The sequence below is a fragment of the Capricornis sumatraensis genome, chromosome 12 (assembly GCF_032405125.1).
Source record: "Capricornis sumatraensis isolate serow.1 chromosome 12, serow.2, whole genome shotgun sequence".
In the NCBI taxonomy this organism is placed as follows: Eukaryota; Metazoa; Chordata; class Mammalia; order Artiodactyla; family Bovidae; genus Capricornis; species Capricornis sumatraensis.
Window position 1 is genome coordinate 79,839,949 of NC_091080.1, and position 14,673 is coordinate 79,854,621.

The following is a 14,673-nucleotide window of genomic DNA, read 5'->3' on the forward strand; positions in this document are numbered from 1 at the left end:
TCCTATGTTGGGTGCATGTATATTTATAATTGCTATATCTTCTTCTTGGATTGATCCTTTAATCATTATGTTGTGGCCTTCTTTGTCTCTTTTCACAGCCTTTGTTTTAAAGTCTATTTTATCAGATATGAGTATTGCTACTCCTGCTGTCTTTTGGTCTCTATTTGCGTGGAATATCTTTTTCCAGCCCTTCACTTTCAGTCTGTATGTGTCCGTTGTTTTGAGGTGGGTCTCTTGAAGGCAGCATATATAGGGGTCTTGTTTTTATATCTGTTCAGCCAGTCTTTGCATTTTGGTTGGGGCGTTCAACCCATTTACGTTTAAGGTAATTATTGATAAGTATGATCCCATTGCCATTTACTTTATTGTTTTGGGTTTGGGTTTATATGCCCTTTTCGTGTTTCCTGTCCAGAGAATATCCTTAAGCATTTGTTGGAGAGCTGGTTTGGTGGTGCTGCATTCTCTCAGCTTTTACTTGTCTGTAAAGCTTTTGATTTCTCCTTCGTATTTGAATGAGATCCTTGCTGGGTATAATAATCTGGGCTGTAGGTTATTTTCTTTCATCACTTTAAGTATGTCTTGCCATTCCCTCCTGGCCTGAAGAGTTTCTATTGAAAGATCTTCAATTATCCTTATGGGAATCCCCTTGTGTGTTATTTGTTGTTTTTCCCTTGCTGCTTTTAATATTTGTTCTTTGTGTTTGATCTTTGTTAATTTAATTAATATGTGTCTTGGAGTGTTTCACGTTGGGTTTATCCTGTTTGGAACTCTCTGGGTTTCTTGGACTTGGGTGATTATTTCCTTCCCCATTTTAGGGAAATTTTCAACTATTATCTCCTCAAGTATTTTCTCATGGTCTTTCTTTTTGTCTTCTTCTTCTGGGACTCCTATAATTCGAATGCTGGAGCATTTCATGTTGTCCTGGAGGTCTCTGAGATTGTCCTCATTTCTTTTAATTCGTTTTACTTTTTTCCTCTCTGATTCATTTATTTCTACTATTTATCTTCTATTTCACTAACCATATCTTCTGCCTCCATTATTCTACTATTTGTTGCCTCCAGAGTGTTTCTGATCTTATTTATTGCATTATTCATTATATATTGACTCTTTTTAAATTTATTCTATGTCCTTGTTAAACCATTCTTTCATCTTCTCAATCCTTGTCTCCAGGCTATTTATCTGTGATTCTATTTTGATTTCTAGATTTTGGATCATTTTCACTATCATTATTCGGAATTCTTTCTCAGGTAGATTCCCTATCTCTTCCTCTTTGGTTTGGTTTGGTGGGCATTTCTCCTGTTCCTTTACCTGCTGGGTATTCCTCTGTCTCTTTATCTTGGTTATATTGCTGCATTTGGGGTGGCCTTTCTGTATTCTGGCAGTTTGTGGAGTTCTCTTTATTATGGAGTTTCCTCGCTGTGGGTGGGGTTGTATCAGTGGCTTGTTAAAGTTTCTTGGTTAGGGAAGCTTGTTTCGGAGTTCTGGTGGGTAGAAGTGGATTTCTTCTCTCTAGAGTGCAATGAAGTATCCAGTAATGAGTTATGAGACATCTGTGATTTTGGAGTAACTTGAGCTGCCTGTATATTGAAGCTCAGGGTTGTGTTCCTGTGTTGCTGGAGAATTTGTGTGGTATGTCTCGCTCTGGAACTTGTTGGCCCTTGGGTGGTGCTTGGTTTCAGTGTAGGTATGGAAGTGTTTGATGAGCTCCCATCAATTAATGTTCCCTGGATTCAGGAGTTCTCTGATGTTCTCAGGATTTGGACTTAAGCCTCCTGCTTCCGGTTTTCAGTTTTATTTTTATAGTAGTCTCAAGACTTCTCCATCTACACAGCACCGATGATAAAACATCTAGGTTAAAGATGAAAAGTTTCTTCACATTGAGGGACACCCAGAGAGGTTCACTGAGTTACATGGAGAAGAGAAGAGGGAGGGGGTAGTTAGAGGTGACTGGAATGTGATGAGGTGGAATCAAAAGAGGAGAGAGCAAGCTAGCCAGTAATCGCTTCCTTATGTGTGCTCCACAGTCTGGACCTCTCAGAGATGTTCATGAAGTTATACAGGGAAGAGGAGAGGGAGGAATTAGACAGAGGTGGCCAGGAGGATAAAAGAGGGAAATGAAAAGGAGAGAGACAGATCCAGCCAGTAACCAGTTCCCTAAGTGTTCTCCACCATCTGGAACACACAGAGATTCACAGAGTTGAGTAGAGAAGAGAAGGGGGAGGGAGGAGACAGAGACAACCTGGTGGAGAAAAAGGAGAGTCCAAAGGAGAAGAGAGTGGTCAAGCCAGTAATCTCACTCTCAGGTAAAATTGGGTACTGAAGATTGGGTTTTTAATTGTACAAAATTGACAACAAATACCAAAAAGCAAAGATTAAAAATCTATAGTAGATGTTGGATTTTCAAGAATGCAATATTAAATAAAAGAAGAAGAACAAGAAGAAAAAAAAAAAAGTCACAAGAATTATTAAAAAACAACAACCACTATATATATATGGCATTTGCTTTACAAATAGGGTCTTTTTTTTGAAAAGTGATAGTAGTTTATAAAAATTAAAATTAAGGGAGAAAGAGAGGACTTAAAAATTTTAAAAAGTTAAAAAGAAGGAAAAGAAAAAACAAACAAGAACATCAACAACAACAACAAAAAAGAGAATGGTCATAAAAATAGTTAAGACATTTCTGGGACTTTCTCTGGTGTTGTGGGCAGTGTGGGGTCACTTCCAAGGTGGTTCCCTCTGTTTAGCTTCTTCTGTTTGCTGGTCTCTTCAGTGTCTGATTTCTTCCCTGACACAAGGGGGGACGGTGGTGGACACTGTTTTTTTTTTTTTTTTAAGGCTCACTTGTTCAGTCGTGCTGTAAGGAGGGAGGGATGCTACAAACAAATAACACTGAAGTGTGCTCGCAGTGTCTCAGCCATGCTGGGCATGGCCCTGCACATGGCACACACTGCTCAGGCTCTAGGTTGCTCCACCGGGAACAGTCTGAGGCCAGCCCTAGGCTGCATGCACCTCCCCGGTCTAAGCCACTCAGGCTCGGCTCTCAGGTACGCCTCAGAGGTGCAGATTCAATTGGGCCTGTGTTTTGTGCCCTTCCCAGGACCGAGTAGCTCAGGTGTTTGGCGAGCACAGTTGCTGCGACTTATCGCCTTTCCCTGTTGCTCAGTTTTCTGGGTGTACCGCTGGCGCCCCTTGTCAGGCAGATGGTGACTGTCCAGAACCCCAAGAAGTCTTAGTTAGCAAAGAAGCCTGCTTGCAGTTTGGTAAGTAAAGTCTCTCCGGGGCTGTGATTGCCCCCTTCCAGCCCTTATGGCTCTGGCTGCCTGTCACCGGCGGGGGATGGTCTGTATCCGGCTATTTCTGTTCCATCCTTTGTTCTGTGCGCGGTCCTGGTGGTGTCTTATGTTAGAGATTTTTGCATGGTAGCTATCCCACAGTCTGGTTTGCTAGCCCAAGTTAGTTCACTCTGGTTACATTTGGGGCATTCTGGCCTGATTCTTAAAAAGCACTGCAGCCAGTGCATCCCTGCCCAGCCCCCACTTGCTAGTGGCGGATACAGTCGTCTGTGCTGCTTCTCCGCTGGGGGAGTTACCGTTGGGCTCGTAATCTGTTGGTTTAAATTATTTACTTATTTTTCTTCCCTGTTATGTTGCCCTCTGTGCTTCCAAGGCTCACCACAGACTTGGCAGTGAGAGTGTTTCCTGGTGTTTGGAAACTTCTCTCTTTTTAAGACTACCTTCCCGGGACGGGACTCCCTTCCCGGGATGGAGCTCCCTCCCTACCTCCTTTGTCTCTTTTTACGTCTTTTATATTTTTCCTACCTGTTTTTGAAGACAATAATCTGCTTTTCTGGGTGCCTGATGTCCTCTGCCAGCATTCAGAAGTTGTTTTGTAGAATTTACTCAGCATTGAAATGCTCTTTTGATGAATTTGTAGGGAATAAAGTGGTCTCCCCATCCTATTCCTCTGCCATCTTAGGACCACCCCGTTCTACATACTTTAATATGCAGTTTTTTCTTTTATTTATAAGATGGATTTCAAAACCCTTGACTTTTAGCTTTTTAAAAGACTTTTTTCTATTTAAAAATTAATTTTATTGGAATATTGTTGATTTACAATGTTGTGTTTGTTTCAGATGTATAGCAAAGTGATTCAGTTATACATGTACATATATTCATTCTTTTTTAGATTCTTTTCTCATATAGGTTATCACAGAATGTTGAGTAGATTTCCCTGTAATATACTTTTATAGTGATCTTTTTAAGGTGTATCTTGTTAAATCATCAAATAAGAGGACTCCAGACTTAAATTTGGTAGTAAGGTTGAACCCTGACAAAAGCAGAAAGGAAGCATTTGATCAGTGACATACACTAAACATGAAGGAAGATACACACCCTGTTTCCCTAAAGCTTCCTGTTGTGCTGGTTAACAAAGTGTGAACCAAACCCCACCATTCACTCTCCAGTGAAGTTAGCTGTGACTCTCAGTTGAGAGTGAATTAAGGATACCCAGGTCCCAGAGTTGACATGGTTGTGGAAAGATCCAAGGCAGCCAAATGAGGGATGAAGAATGTGATTAATGTATCCCAAGCAAAAGGCAGGTTTAGAAAAGCTTAGTCTTAGGATTTTTACTTGTGTGTGTATGCGTGTTAGTCACTCAGTTGTGTCTGATTCTTTGCAATCTCATGGACTGTAGACTGGCAGCCTTCTCTGTCCATGGAATTCTCCAGGCAAGAATAATGGAGTGGGGTGCAATTCTCTTTCCCAGGGGATCTTCCCAACCCAGGGATTGAACCAGGGTCTTCCTGCAATGCAGGCAGATTCTTTACCATCTGAGTCACCAGGGAGGTCCAGGGATTGTATAGACCTCATCATATAGCTAAGACTCACCAATTTTTTATAACATCCTGATTTACAGAGTTAAATGAGTTTCTGTTTCAGTTCAGTCACTCAGTCGTGTCCGACTCCTTGTGACCCCATGAATTGCAGCATGCCAGGCCTCCCTGTCCATCACCAACTCCCAGAGTTCACTCAAACTCACGTCCATCGAGTTGGTGATGCCATCCAGCCATCTCATCCTCAGTCGTCCCCTTCTCCTCCTGCTCCCAATCCCTCCCAGCATCAGAGTCTTTTCCAATGAGTCAACTCTTCGCATGAGGTGGCCAAAGTACTGGAGTTTCAGCTTTAGCATCATTCCTTCCAAAGAACATCCAGGACTGATCTCCTTTAGAATGGACTGGTTGGATCTCCTTGCAGTCCAAGGGACTCTTAAGGGTCTTCTCCAACACCACAGTTCAAAAGCATCAATTCTTCAGTGCTCAGCTTTCTTCATAGTCCAACTCTCACATCCATACATGACTACTGGAAAAACCATAGCCTTGACTAGATGGGCCTTTGTTGTCGAAGCAATGTCTCTGCTTTTGAATATGCTATCTAGGTTGGTCATAACTTTTCTTGCAGGGAGTAAACGTCTTTTAATTTCATGGCTGCACTCACCATCTGCAGTGATTTTGGAGCCCCAAAAAGTAAAGTCTGACACTGTTTCCACTGTTTCCCCATCTATTTCCCATGAAGTGATGGGACCGGATGCCATGATCTTTGTTTTCTGAATGTTGAGCTTTAAGCCAACTTTTTCACTCTCCTCTTTCACTTGCATCAAGAGGCTTTTGAGTTCCTGTTCACTTTCTGCCATAAGGGTGGTGTCATCTGGATATCTGAGGTTATTGATATTTCTCCCGGCAATGTTGATTCCAGCTTGTGTTTCTTCCAGTCCAGCGTTTCTCATGATGTACTCTGCATAGAATTTAAATAAGCAGGGTGACAATATACAGCCTTGTTAAATGAGTTGGATCATATCAAAGGAAATAGAGGTGATGAAGGAGGGATCTGAGAACCAGAGCTGATCTCTAAACTTCCTGAAACGTGCAAGCTACTGTATCTGCTTACATGAAGACTAAGCACTGACCCTCACTTAGTGATAAGCTTGTGTGCTTAGTCGCTCAGTCGTGTCCAACTCTTTACAACCTCATGGACTGTAGCCTGCCAGATCTCTCTGTCCTGGGGATTCTACAGGCAAGAATACTGGAGAGGGTTGCCATTCCATCCTCCAGGGGATCTTCTCAACCCACGGACCAAAGGCAGTTCTCCCACATTGCAGGCAGATTCTTTACCATCTGAGCCACCAGGGAAGCCCTATCTAAGCACAATATTGTGCTTATGGAATGTCTCCTCCAGGTATATATCATTATCCTCTGCCAACTGAAGAATTTTTTTGAATTGTGAAAAATCACCACTTTCTCTTAAGTGAAAGATTTTATCTAATATTTTTTTTTACTTCTGCATGTAGATTCATAGACATTGGATAGAATTTCCCAAATGGTGTGCTCCAAATGGGAAATGTATTAAAAAATATATAGATGGTATGGGGAGGGAGATGGGAGGGGGGTTTAGGATTGGGAACTCATGTACACCTGTGGTGGATTCATGTTGATGTATGGCAAAACCAATACAGTATTATAAAGTAAAATTAAAAAAAAAATGATTCTCTTTATTTGGGGGGCATCAGGACTTGGGTCACTTGCTTCTGGGTCAGTATGTTTCTTTCGATTTATCTATCACTGTCTCTGTTCCATAGTCTGAAAGAGGTGCAGAAGCACTAGCCATGGTGATGTGGTCCATCAGATGGGCCTGGAATCCAACCAGGTGGGGGTAACTGTGTGTGTAGCTTGAATTGGGCTTTTTGGCATTCCTGAGAATGTAGGAGAAAGAAATGAGGTTGGCTTCAAGGAACAGATTTATTGTGTTTATTGTACATTAGGATCTTTTGTTTCCTTCTTCAGATGTTAACTTTTTGCTTAGATACTATTTTCTTATACAAACTTCTATAAAAGGTTTGAGATGGCTCGCAATAAAAGATTCACAAATGTACATATAAAAGTAAAAGTGCTCAGTCATGTCCAACTCTTTGGTACCCCATGGACTGTAGCCTGCCAGGCTCCTCTGTCCATGGAATTTTCCAGGCAGGAATACTGGAATTGGTTGCCAGTCGCTTCTCCAGGGGATCTTTCAAACCCAGGGATCAAACCTGTGTCTCCTGCATTACAGGCAGATTCTTAACCATCTGAGCCACTTGGAAAACCGATATGTTGTGTGTGTGAGTTTGTGTGTGTGTGTGTTTGTGTGTGTCTATAATAAAGCTGTTAGAGATATCCGGTTTGAATTGCTTTAGAATTTAGGGCCATGAAATCTGAACCTAAATCCAGAGTTTGTGAGAGCATTAGTAATGGGTCTTCAGTGGGTACCTCAGGAAAAAGCATTGTCCCAGCTTCCATGGAGCCCTTCATTTTGATCTTACCTCTGCTTCCCAGGTTACCTGCCAGGCTGGGTTAGTTATAAAAGGCCCTCACCTGGAATGGTTTAGTTGTTCAGTCTTGTCTGATTCTTTTTGACTCCATGGACTCTAGCCTGCCAGGTTACTCTGTCCATGTGATTTTCCAGGCAAGAATACTGGATTGGGTTGCCATTTCCTTCTCCAGGGGAACTTCCTGACCCAGAGATCAAACCTGGGCTTCCTGCATAGCAGTCAAATTATTTAATGACTGATCCACCAGGGATGCCACCTGGGAAGAGCCAGATTATTGAAATGGGTGAATGTTGTCCATCAAATGATGCAAGTCTGCTAAAACCCAGTAATTTGCATTTTTTAATAATTGACACTTTAGTAGTTTTTGTTGTTGTTGTTGTTTTTGAACAAACAACAATGCAAGCCAAGTGACCTAAAGGCTAGACATAGGAGCTGGAAGGATCCCTCCCCAAGAACATGAAGGCTGTAGCATAGTGGGATGCACAATTAAGCCAGTGGCTGTAAGAAATTGTTTTCTAATAAGAGGGAGGTCAGACAGCCTTATTTTTCTCCACTTATGATTAGAATTTATTCCTTCAGAATTCCATCCTCTTCACTCTGAGTTTTCTTCTGATACCACAGCAGAGGCAGGAAGAAACAGGAAAAGCTCATGGGTCTCCATCCAGATCATGCAGCTTGGTTCCCAAGGGCTCCTGGCCACAGACTCACAGTTCTGGTCATTTGTTCCTCCTGCCTGCAGCTGTGGCTCTGGGATTCCCTGAGCACAAACTGCTCCTCTCCTTCTCCAGGATAAGCAATACCTTCCTGGGAAACTTTAGGACAACCATGCCCTGCCAACCTCATATTTCTTATCTTAAAGAATAGCCAGAGAAGCATCTCAACCTTCTCATCCCAGCTCCTTTTTGGTCAAAATTTCCATCAACTGTGATTACTGCCTGCAAAACACTCATGCCATTCTTTCTATTTGTTAAAGAAGCCTGTAAAAGCAGCCATAAGGCTTAGAATTGTCTAAAAATATTCAGGTATTCTTCCCTGTGTTTCCCCAGCACCCTGTGCAGATCACCAGGGATTTGTATCCACCCGATATCATTAGCTTTAGAGGCCTTGGCCTAGACTGGGTCAGTCTGCAAGTCCCTAGCACCCCACCCCACTTTCATAGCAGGCAGACACTAAATGTTGATTGCATTCTTATTGCCTGATACTGTCTTCCAGGGTATCATACTTTTCCTGATATAGATGGATGCTTAAATCAGCATCAACCAATGATTTCATTTTCTATTCTACCTGCTGTCTATTTTAGACTAAGATAATTTCCCAAGAGAAAATAATCTCAGGGACTAATGTGATAATTAAGAGAATGTTCATGGAACTCAGCACAGAGCCTTATGTACAGTACATACATTGTAAATGGAATCTGGTCATGTTATAATAGTTAACCTTTGGAATGGACATTTAAAATACTTAGTATAGTGATAGAAAGATGGCTGTATATTGGGGGCAAGCTTAAATATGTCATAATGGCTCATGACATGGGCTTGCCAGCTCCGTGACTTAGGCTTTGCAGTCTCTATCAAGTTGCTTTTCCTCTCCCTGTGCCTCACTGTCTCCATTTGTAAAATTAGATAATACTGTTACTAAATATGTTACTCTGAATTTGTAATTAACCACTTCTTTATCCTTACATGGATAGCTGAGGTGTCTGGATTCCTCATCTGTGATTCATGCTCACTCATCTCTCTAGTAGATGAATCAACACCTGCTGACTCCTGATAGTTTGAGATGCAGCTCCTACTCTCTGAACCTCAAATATCTCATCTGTTAAAAATAGTAATGCCTGTCTCAAAGGGCTACTGAGTGTGTCACAAGAGCTGATACCTAGAAAGTTCTTATCAGAGTATTTGGTTCATGCAATAAACATCTTAAGGACTACCTATAGTTTTATTTCTTTGGAAGGAAAACCATTCCCTGCTGTTTCAACAAATTTCAGGGAAAGGAGTTTATACTAACAAATCAACAAAGTTTATCTTTGAAAATATCCTTGACACGAAGGCCTCTATTTTCGCTATTTCAGATATTTCTACTCGTGGTTGGTGTGGTGGGCGTGATGGTGGCTGCAATTCCTTGGACTGCTATACCTGTGATTCCCCTTGGCATCATTTTCTTTTTTCTTCGGTGGTATTTCTTAGAGACGTCACGAGATGTGAAACGCTTGGAATGTACAAGTGAGTACCAGGGCTCTCAGGTTGGGAGGGCAGTGCAGGCTGTTTTCCATTCATACTGCAATTAACCAGACCCCTGAAACTCTGCAGACTGTTCTGTGGAATTTCTCACTGTTAATATTAGGTGATTGAAAGTTCTAGCCCCTGAGAGTAGGTTTTGGCCCTTAAGGCAAATGGAGCTGGTGGTGGGTCAGATGCACTTTGCATTTTAGCCCAAGGAGGATGGATGTGAGCACCATGAGGACAGGGACCATTTCTGACATGTTTACGACATGCTTCCTTACACAGCGTATTACTCTATTAATACTGTTCTTAAAAGTATCTCATCATGTTGAAACCAATGCAGAAGGAAAACAGAGAATAGCATTGAAACATGTATATTATCATATGTGAAATAGATCACCAGTCCAGGTTTGATGCATGAGACAGGGTGCTTAGGGCTGGTACACTGGGATGACCCAGAGGCATGGGATAGGGAGGGGGGTGGGAGGGAGGCTCAGGATGGGGGACACATGTTCACCCATGGCTGATTCATGTCAATATATGGCAAAATCACTACAATATTGTAAAGTAATTAGCCTCCAATTAAAATAAATTAATTAAAAAAAAAAAAAAGCTGAGCACTGAAGAATTGATGCTTTTGAACTGTGGTGTTGGAGAAGACTCTTTAGAGTCCCTTGAACTGCAAGGAGATCCAACAAGTCCATCCTAAAGGAGATCAGTCCTGAGTGTTCATTGGAAGGACTGATGTTAAAGCTGAAACTCCAATGCTTTGGCCACATGATGAGAAGAGCTGACTCATTTGAAAAGACCCAGATGCTGAGAAAGATTGAGGGCAGGAGGAGAAGGACAGAGGATGAGATGGTTGGATGGCATCACCAACTCAATGGACATGAGTTTGGGTAAACTCCGGGAGTTGATGATGGACAGGGAGACCTGGCATGCTGTGGTCCATGGTGTTGCAGAGAGTTGGGTGTGACTGAGTGACTGAACTGAATTGAACTGAAAGTTACCAGAAATGACAAAGAAAGGAAAAGATTAGGAAAAGGAAGGGAGAACTCAGGAAATGTATGTCAGAAGTAATATATTTGAAAAATACATTCTTTCACATGTTCTAGTAAGTTGAAGTTGTTAAAAGTATTGAAATATGTGTGTTAGTCACTTAATCATGTCTGACTCTTTGCAATCACATAGACTGCATCCCACCAGGCTCTTCTGTCAGTGGAATTCCCTAGGGAAGAATACTGGAGTGGGTAGCCATTCCCTTCTTCAGAGTATCTTCCCGACCCAGGGATTGAACCCAGGTCTCCTGCATTGCTGGTGGATTCTTTAATGTCTAAGCCACCAGGGAAGCCCTGCTGAAAAGATAAGCCCTGTTATTTTTAGGTTTGCTTTTTGTCATTATCAGGATTTGGAGTGACAGCACACTGTTTGTGTACCCCTTTCTCAAAGCTATTCATATAAATGATGCTGAAAATAATGCCCTAGGAGAACTCAGGAGGGGGATATGTCCAGTATGCATTTAGTTGATTACTTCATTCACCTTCCTAATTTTAGAATAATGGGGAACAGAGGTGTTCCTTGTGGTTCTGTGGATAAGACTGTGCTTCCACTGCAGGGGCCACCACTTCAGCCCCTTGTTGGGAAACCAGATCCTGCAAAGTGCAGCAAAAAAAACAGAATAGTGGGGAACACATTTTATGATTCATTAGTCTATTCTACAGGTAATCACAGATGATGAAATAATCAAATTTCTCTTATTAATGCACATATTTCGTCAATATTAAAACAAAAATAAGGAAAATAGATTGTTATATATATTTTTAAATTTATAAAAACAATAGCCAAAAAGTAAGGAGAGAATATGTTTGTATCAGAGACCTCAACCATGAATAATTATTGCAAATTTATACCAACTTAACCTTCTAGAAACCAAGCCAAGAACAGATACATATTGAGTCTCATGATTCTCTGTATCTACTAAGTGGAGAAAAAAAAAAAAAAAAATCTCAGTTCATCCAGTCAAAGGAGTTGTTTTATTGTGGCATTTGTATGTTTTGTTTTTAATAAGAAACACTTGAGGTATTTACCTTTATTTGCAAAATGGATAGTGATCATCAGTTTCATAAAATCTGTAGAAGACATTTTCACTCATCAAGAGAAGCAGCTAACCTCCTGTGAGGTCGAGTTTGGCGAGGTGTTTTGATGGATGGGGAGCAATAGAGTCCAGGTGAGTGTGCAGTTCTCCCTATATGACTCAGTAACATGGTAGGACCTGGGGAGGCAAAAGAGGAAGTGATGAGCTCCATCCAGTCTTCTGTGTAGACAAGGCTGCAGATCTTTTATGGTTTGAGCCCACTCATGAAATAAGTCATTCAACAGTTTTATTGCAAAGCATGTCTCTGGTACATTGATAGAGGAATTGTTCCAGAAAGAATATTTGAGAGAATTTCTGCCTGGGGCAAGGGCCATTTCCCATTCATATGGAAGTAGAGAGATGGGCTCCTTCTGAGGCTTTTGTCAAGAAGCAGTACAAGATTTTCTCAGTATTTGATCTGGAGAGTCTGAGAACTTTGGCACTATCACTGTGGATTATTTGGATTTTTTGCACCCAGTAGGCTGCAACAAGTTAGACAATACATTTAATCCAGGTACCCCATCCTGCACACCTCAGATAACCACATGTGGTGGCCAGTTGACTAGAATGTTTGTGTTCTCTCTCTGGGTGGTAGTGGTGGGGGTGATCAGTCCCTAAATCAGTCCGACTCTTTGACCCCGTGGACTGCAGCACGCCAGGCTTCCCGTTCCTAGTCCTTCACCATCTCCCAGAGTTTGCGCAAACTCATGTCCATTGAGTTGGTGATGCCATCCAACCATCTCATCGTAGGGCTGAGTAGATTGTCACTTGGCCCCGAGCCCAGGCTGTCCTCCCCCAGCCCAGGGCTTCCCATCCCCTGTGAGCCCCAACGTCTCACAGGAAGGAAGCCTGCTCCTTCCTTCCTTATTGAACTAGGAACACTAAACACCAGAGGCAATTCTGAGTCTTTACCTGTTTATACCTCAACCCCTCCAAACATGCAGTGCCCAGGTGCACGTCGGTACTTCATGAACTGTCACCAAACAGATATTCAGACCCTGGACTAAGAAGTGAGGACCTGAGAACAGTGTGGAGTTTCCCCCCTTGATCCTTTTCCCATCATTTTATAAAATCTCTGTAGCCTACTGTAAGACGCATTACTAACTTTCTGTAAATAACCTCCTTGTACTAACAGGTCTTCCCTAAGAGATGCATAGGTAACAAAGTGATGTCAGTATTTCTTGCTGATACAATACAAGTTATTACTCACCCCAGACAGAGGTCACAGGCTCACTATGTGCCCTTGACAACAGCAAGTTACATCCTCATTCACAGTGGTGAATGAAAACCCCACCAGGAAGTGTCCTCCCTGCCCGGCAGCCTGCAGCCCACCTGTTTCCTGACAGGCAGGAGCCTGACCCTGGTGCTCATGGTCAGTGTGCTGTTAGAGAAGATGGCAGGAAACAAATGGTCAGTGATGTGACACCAGGCCCAAACCCACATGATGTCACTCAAAAGAGAATGGACACTAAGGCCAGTGTCAGATTCTGCAAGATTGATGTGAGTGTCACTTGCTGCTGTGACCTCCGAACACCAGGACAGGTGTCCATCAGGTTCCCAGGGTGGAAGTCAAGACCATTCAGAGGCTCCTCATCTGCCGGGTCCTCCAGACACAAGGGCGGTGCAGCACCAGGTGCTCTATGACCTGCACAGAGACTCCTGGTGCAGGTACAAGGAAAGGCCAAGGATGGGGGAGACGGCAGACTGTCTGCTCCCTTACTCATCTCACCCTGTCCTGTGTCTGGCTCTGGTGAAGGGTGGAGGATGTATTGACTCTATCCCAGCCCTTAGGTTACTCATCTAAGGTGGAACAAAACACAGATAGCTCATCAAAATTCAGTGTGGTGAGGACTCTAATGAGGAATTAAATTTTAAAATTCTACTGATTCAAAAATTAGTGAATAGTAATTACTCACCCATGAAAAAGAATAAAATATTACCATTTATAGTAACATGGATGGACTTAGGGAGTATTATTATTAGTCAAGTAAGTCAGAGAAAGATAAATATGATATTACTTATACATGGAATCTAAAAATAACACAAATGAATCTGTACACAAAATAGAAGTAGACTCAGAGACATATAAAACAAACAGTTGCCAAAGGGGATTGGGAGAGAGGGAAGAACAAATTAGAAGTATGGGATTAATAGACACACTGCTAGATAACAACAAGGAATTACTGTATAGCACAGGGAATTTTATGCAGTATCTTATAATAACATGTAATGGAATATAATCTTAAAAAAAATATCTGAATGACTATACTATATCCCTGAAATTAACACATTATTGTAAATCAACTATACTTCAATATATTTTTTAAAAATGTGAACAATTTCCACCTGGTGAGATGCCAGAAAAATTTAGAGGGAGGCATGTTTGAGAGGATCCTGATGAAAGAACAAGAGTTTATTTATCTAAATCAAGCTGTGATTTGAATTTGATCAAAGATAGTTTCACAGAGAATCTTTCATTCCCAGGTCATTAAAGTGAAGCTCGGTGTGAGCAGGAGTTTAGGGTCACATGGAGGATTCCCTTTGGTGGGACGTGTGACCACAGAGCCCGGGAGGCAGTGGTTTCCTTGCGTCCAGCCTCCCTGACTTTCTCCGTCCTGTGTCTGTCTCTGTTTCCCCAGCATGGAGCCCGGTGTTTTCCCATTTAGTATCTTCTCTCCGGGGACTCTGGACCATCCGGGCATACAAAGCTGAACAGAAGTTTCAGGAAGTGTTCGATGCACACCAGGATTTGCACTCAGGTCTGTAAGTTTCTGGAGATGATTTCTAAGGATGAGATCTCCTGCCTTCTGAGGCTGACTACATCTCGGGTGGTCTGGCTGGCCAGCATCTCTCTGTGTGCCTCCCCTTATCTCCCTCTGCATACCTGCCTCCCCCACTCTTTCCTCTCAGCATCCCCTCTGTACTCCCTTCTTCCCTGTCATCCCCAGCTTTTCTCCC

The 14,673-nt window shown here is 42.2% G+C and overlaps 1 protein-coding gene across 1 annotated transcript in view; it reads left to right on the top strand.

Moving 5' to 3' along the window:
- The window catches only part of LOC138089046 (ATP-binding cassette sub-family C member 4-like), a 197,552-nt gene that overhangs the window by 118,100 nt on the left and 64,779 nt on the right, over positions 1–14,673 (top strand). The window contains exons 23-24 of the mRNA XM_068984369.1: positions 9,431–9,581; positions 14,355–14,474. Of these exons, the coding sequence (XP_068840470.1) occupies positions 9,431–9,581; positions 14,355–14,474 (271 nt within the window). The remainder of the gene's footprint in view (positions 1–9,430; positions 9,582–14,354; positions 14,475–14,673) is intronic.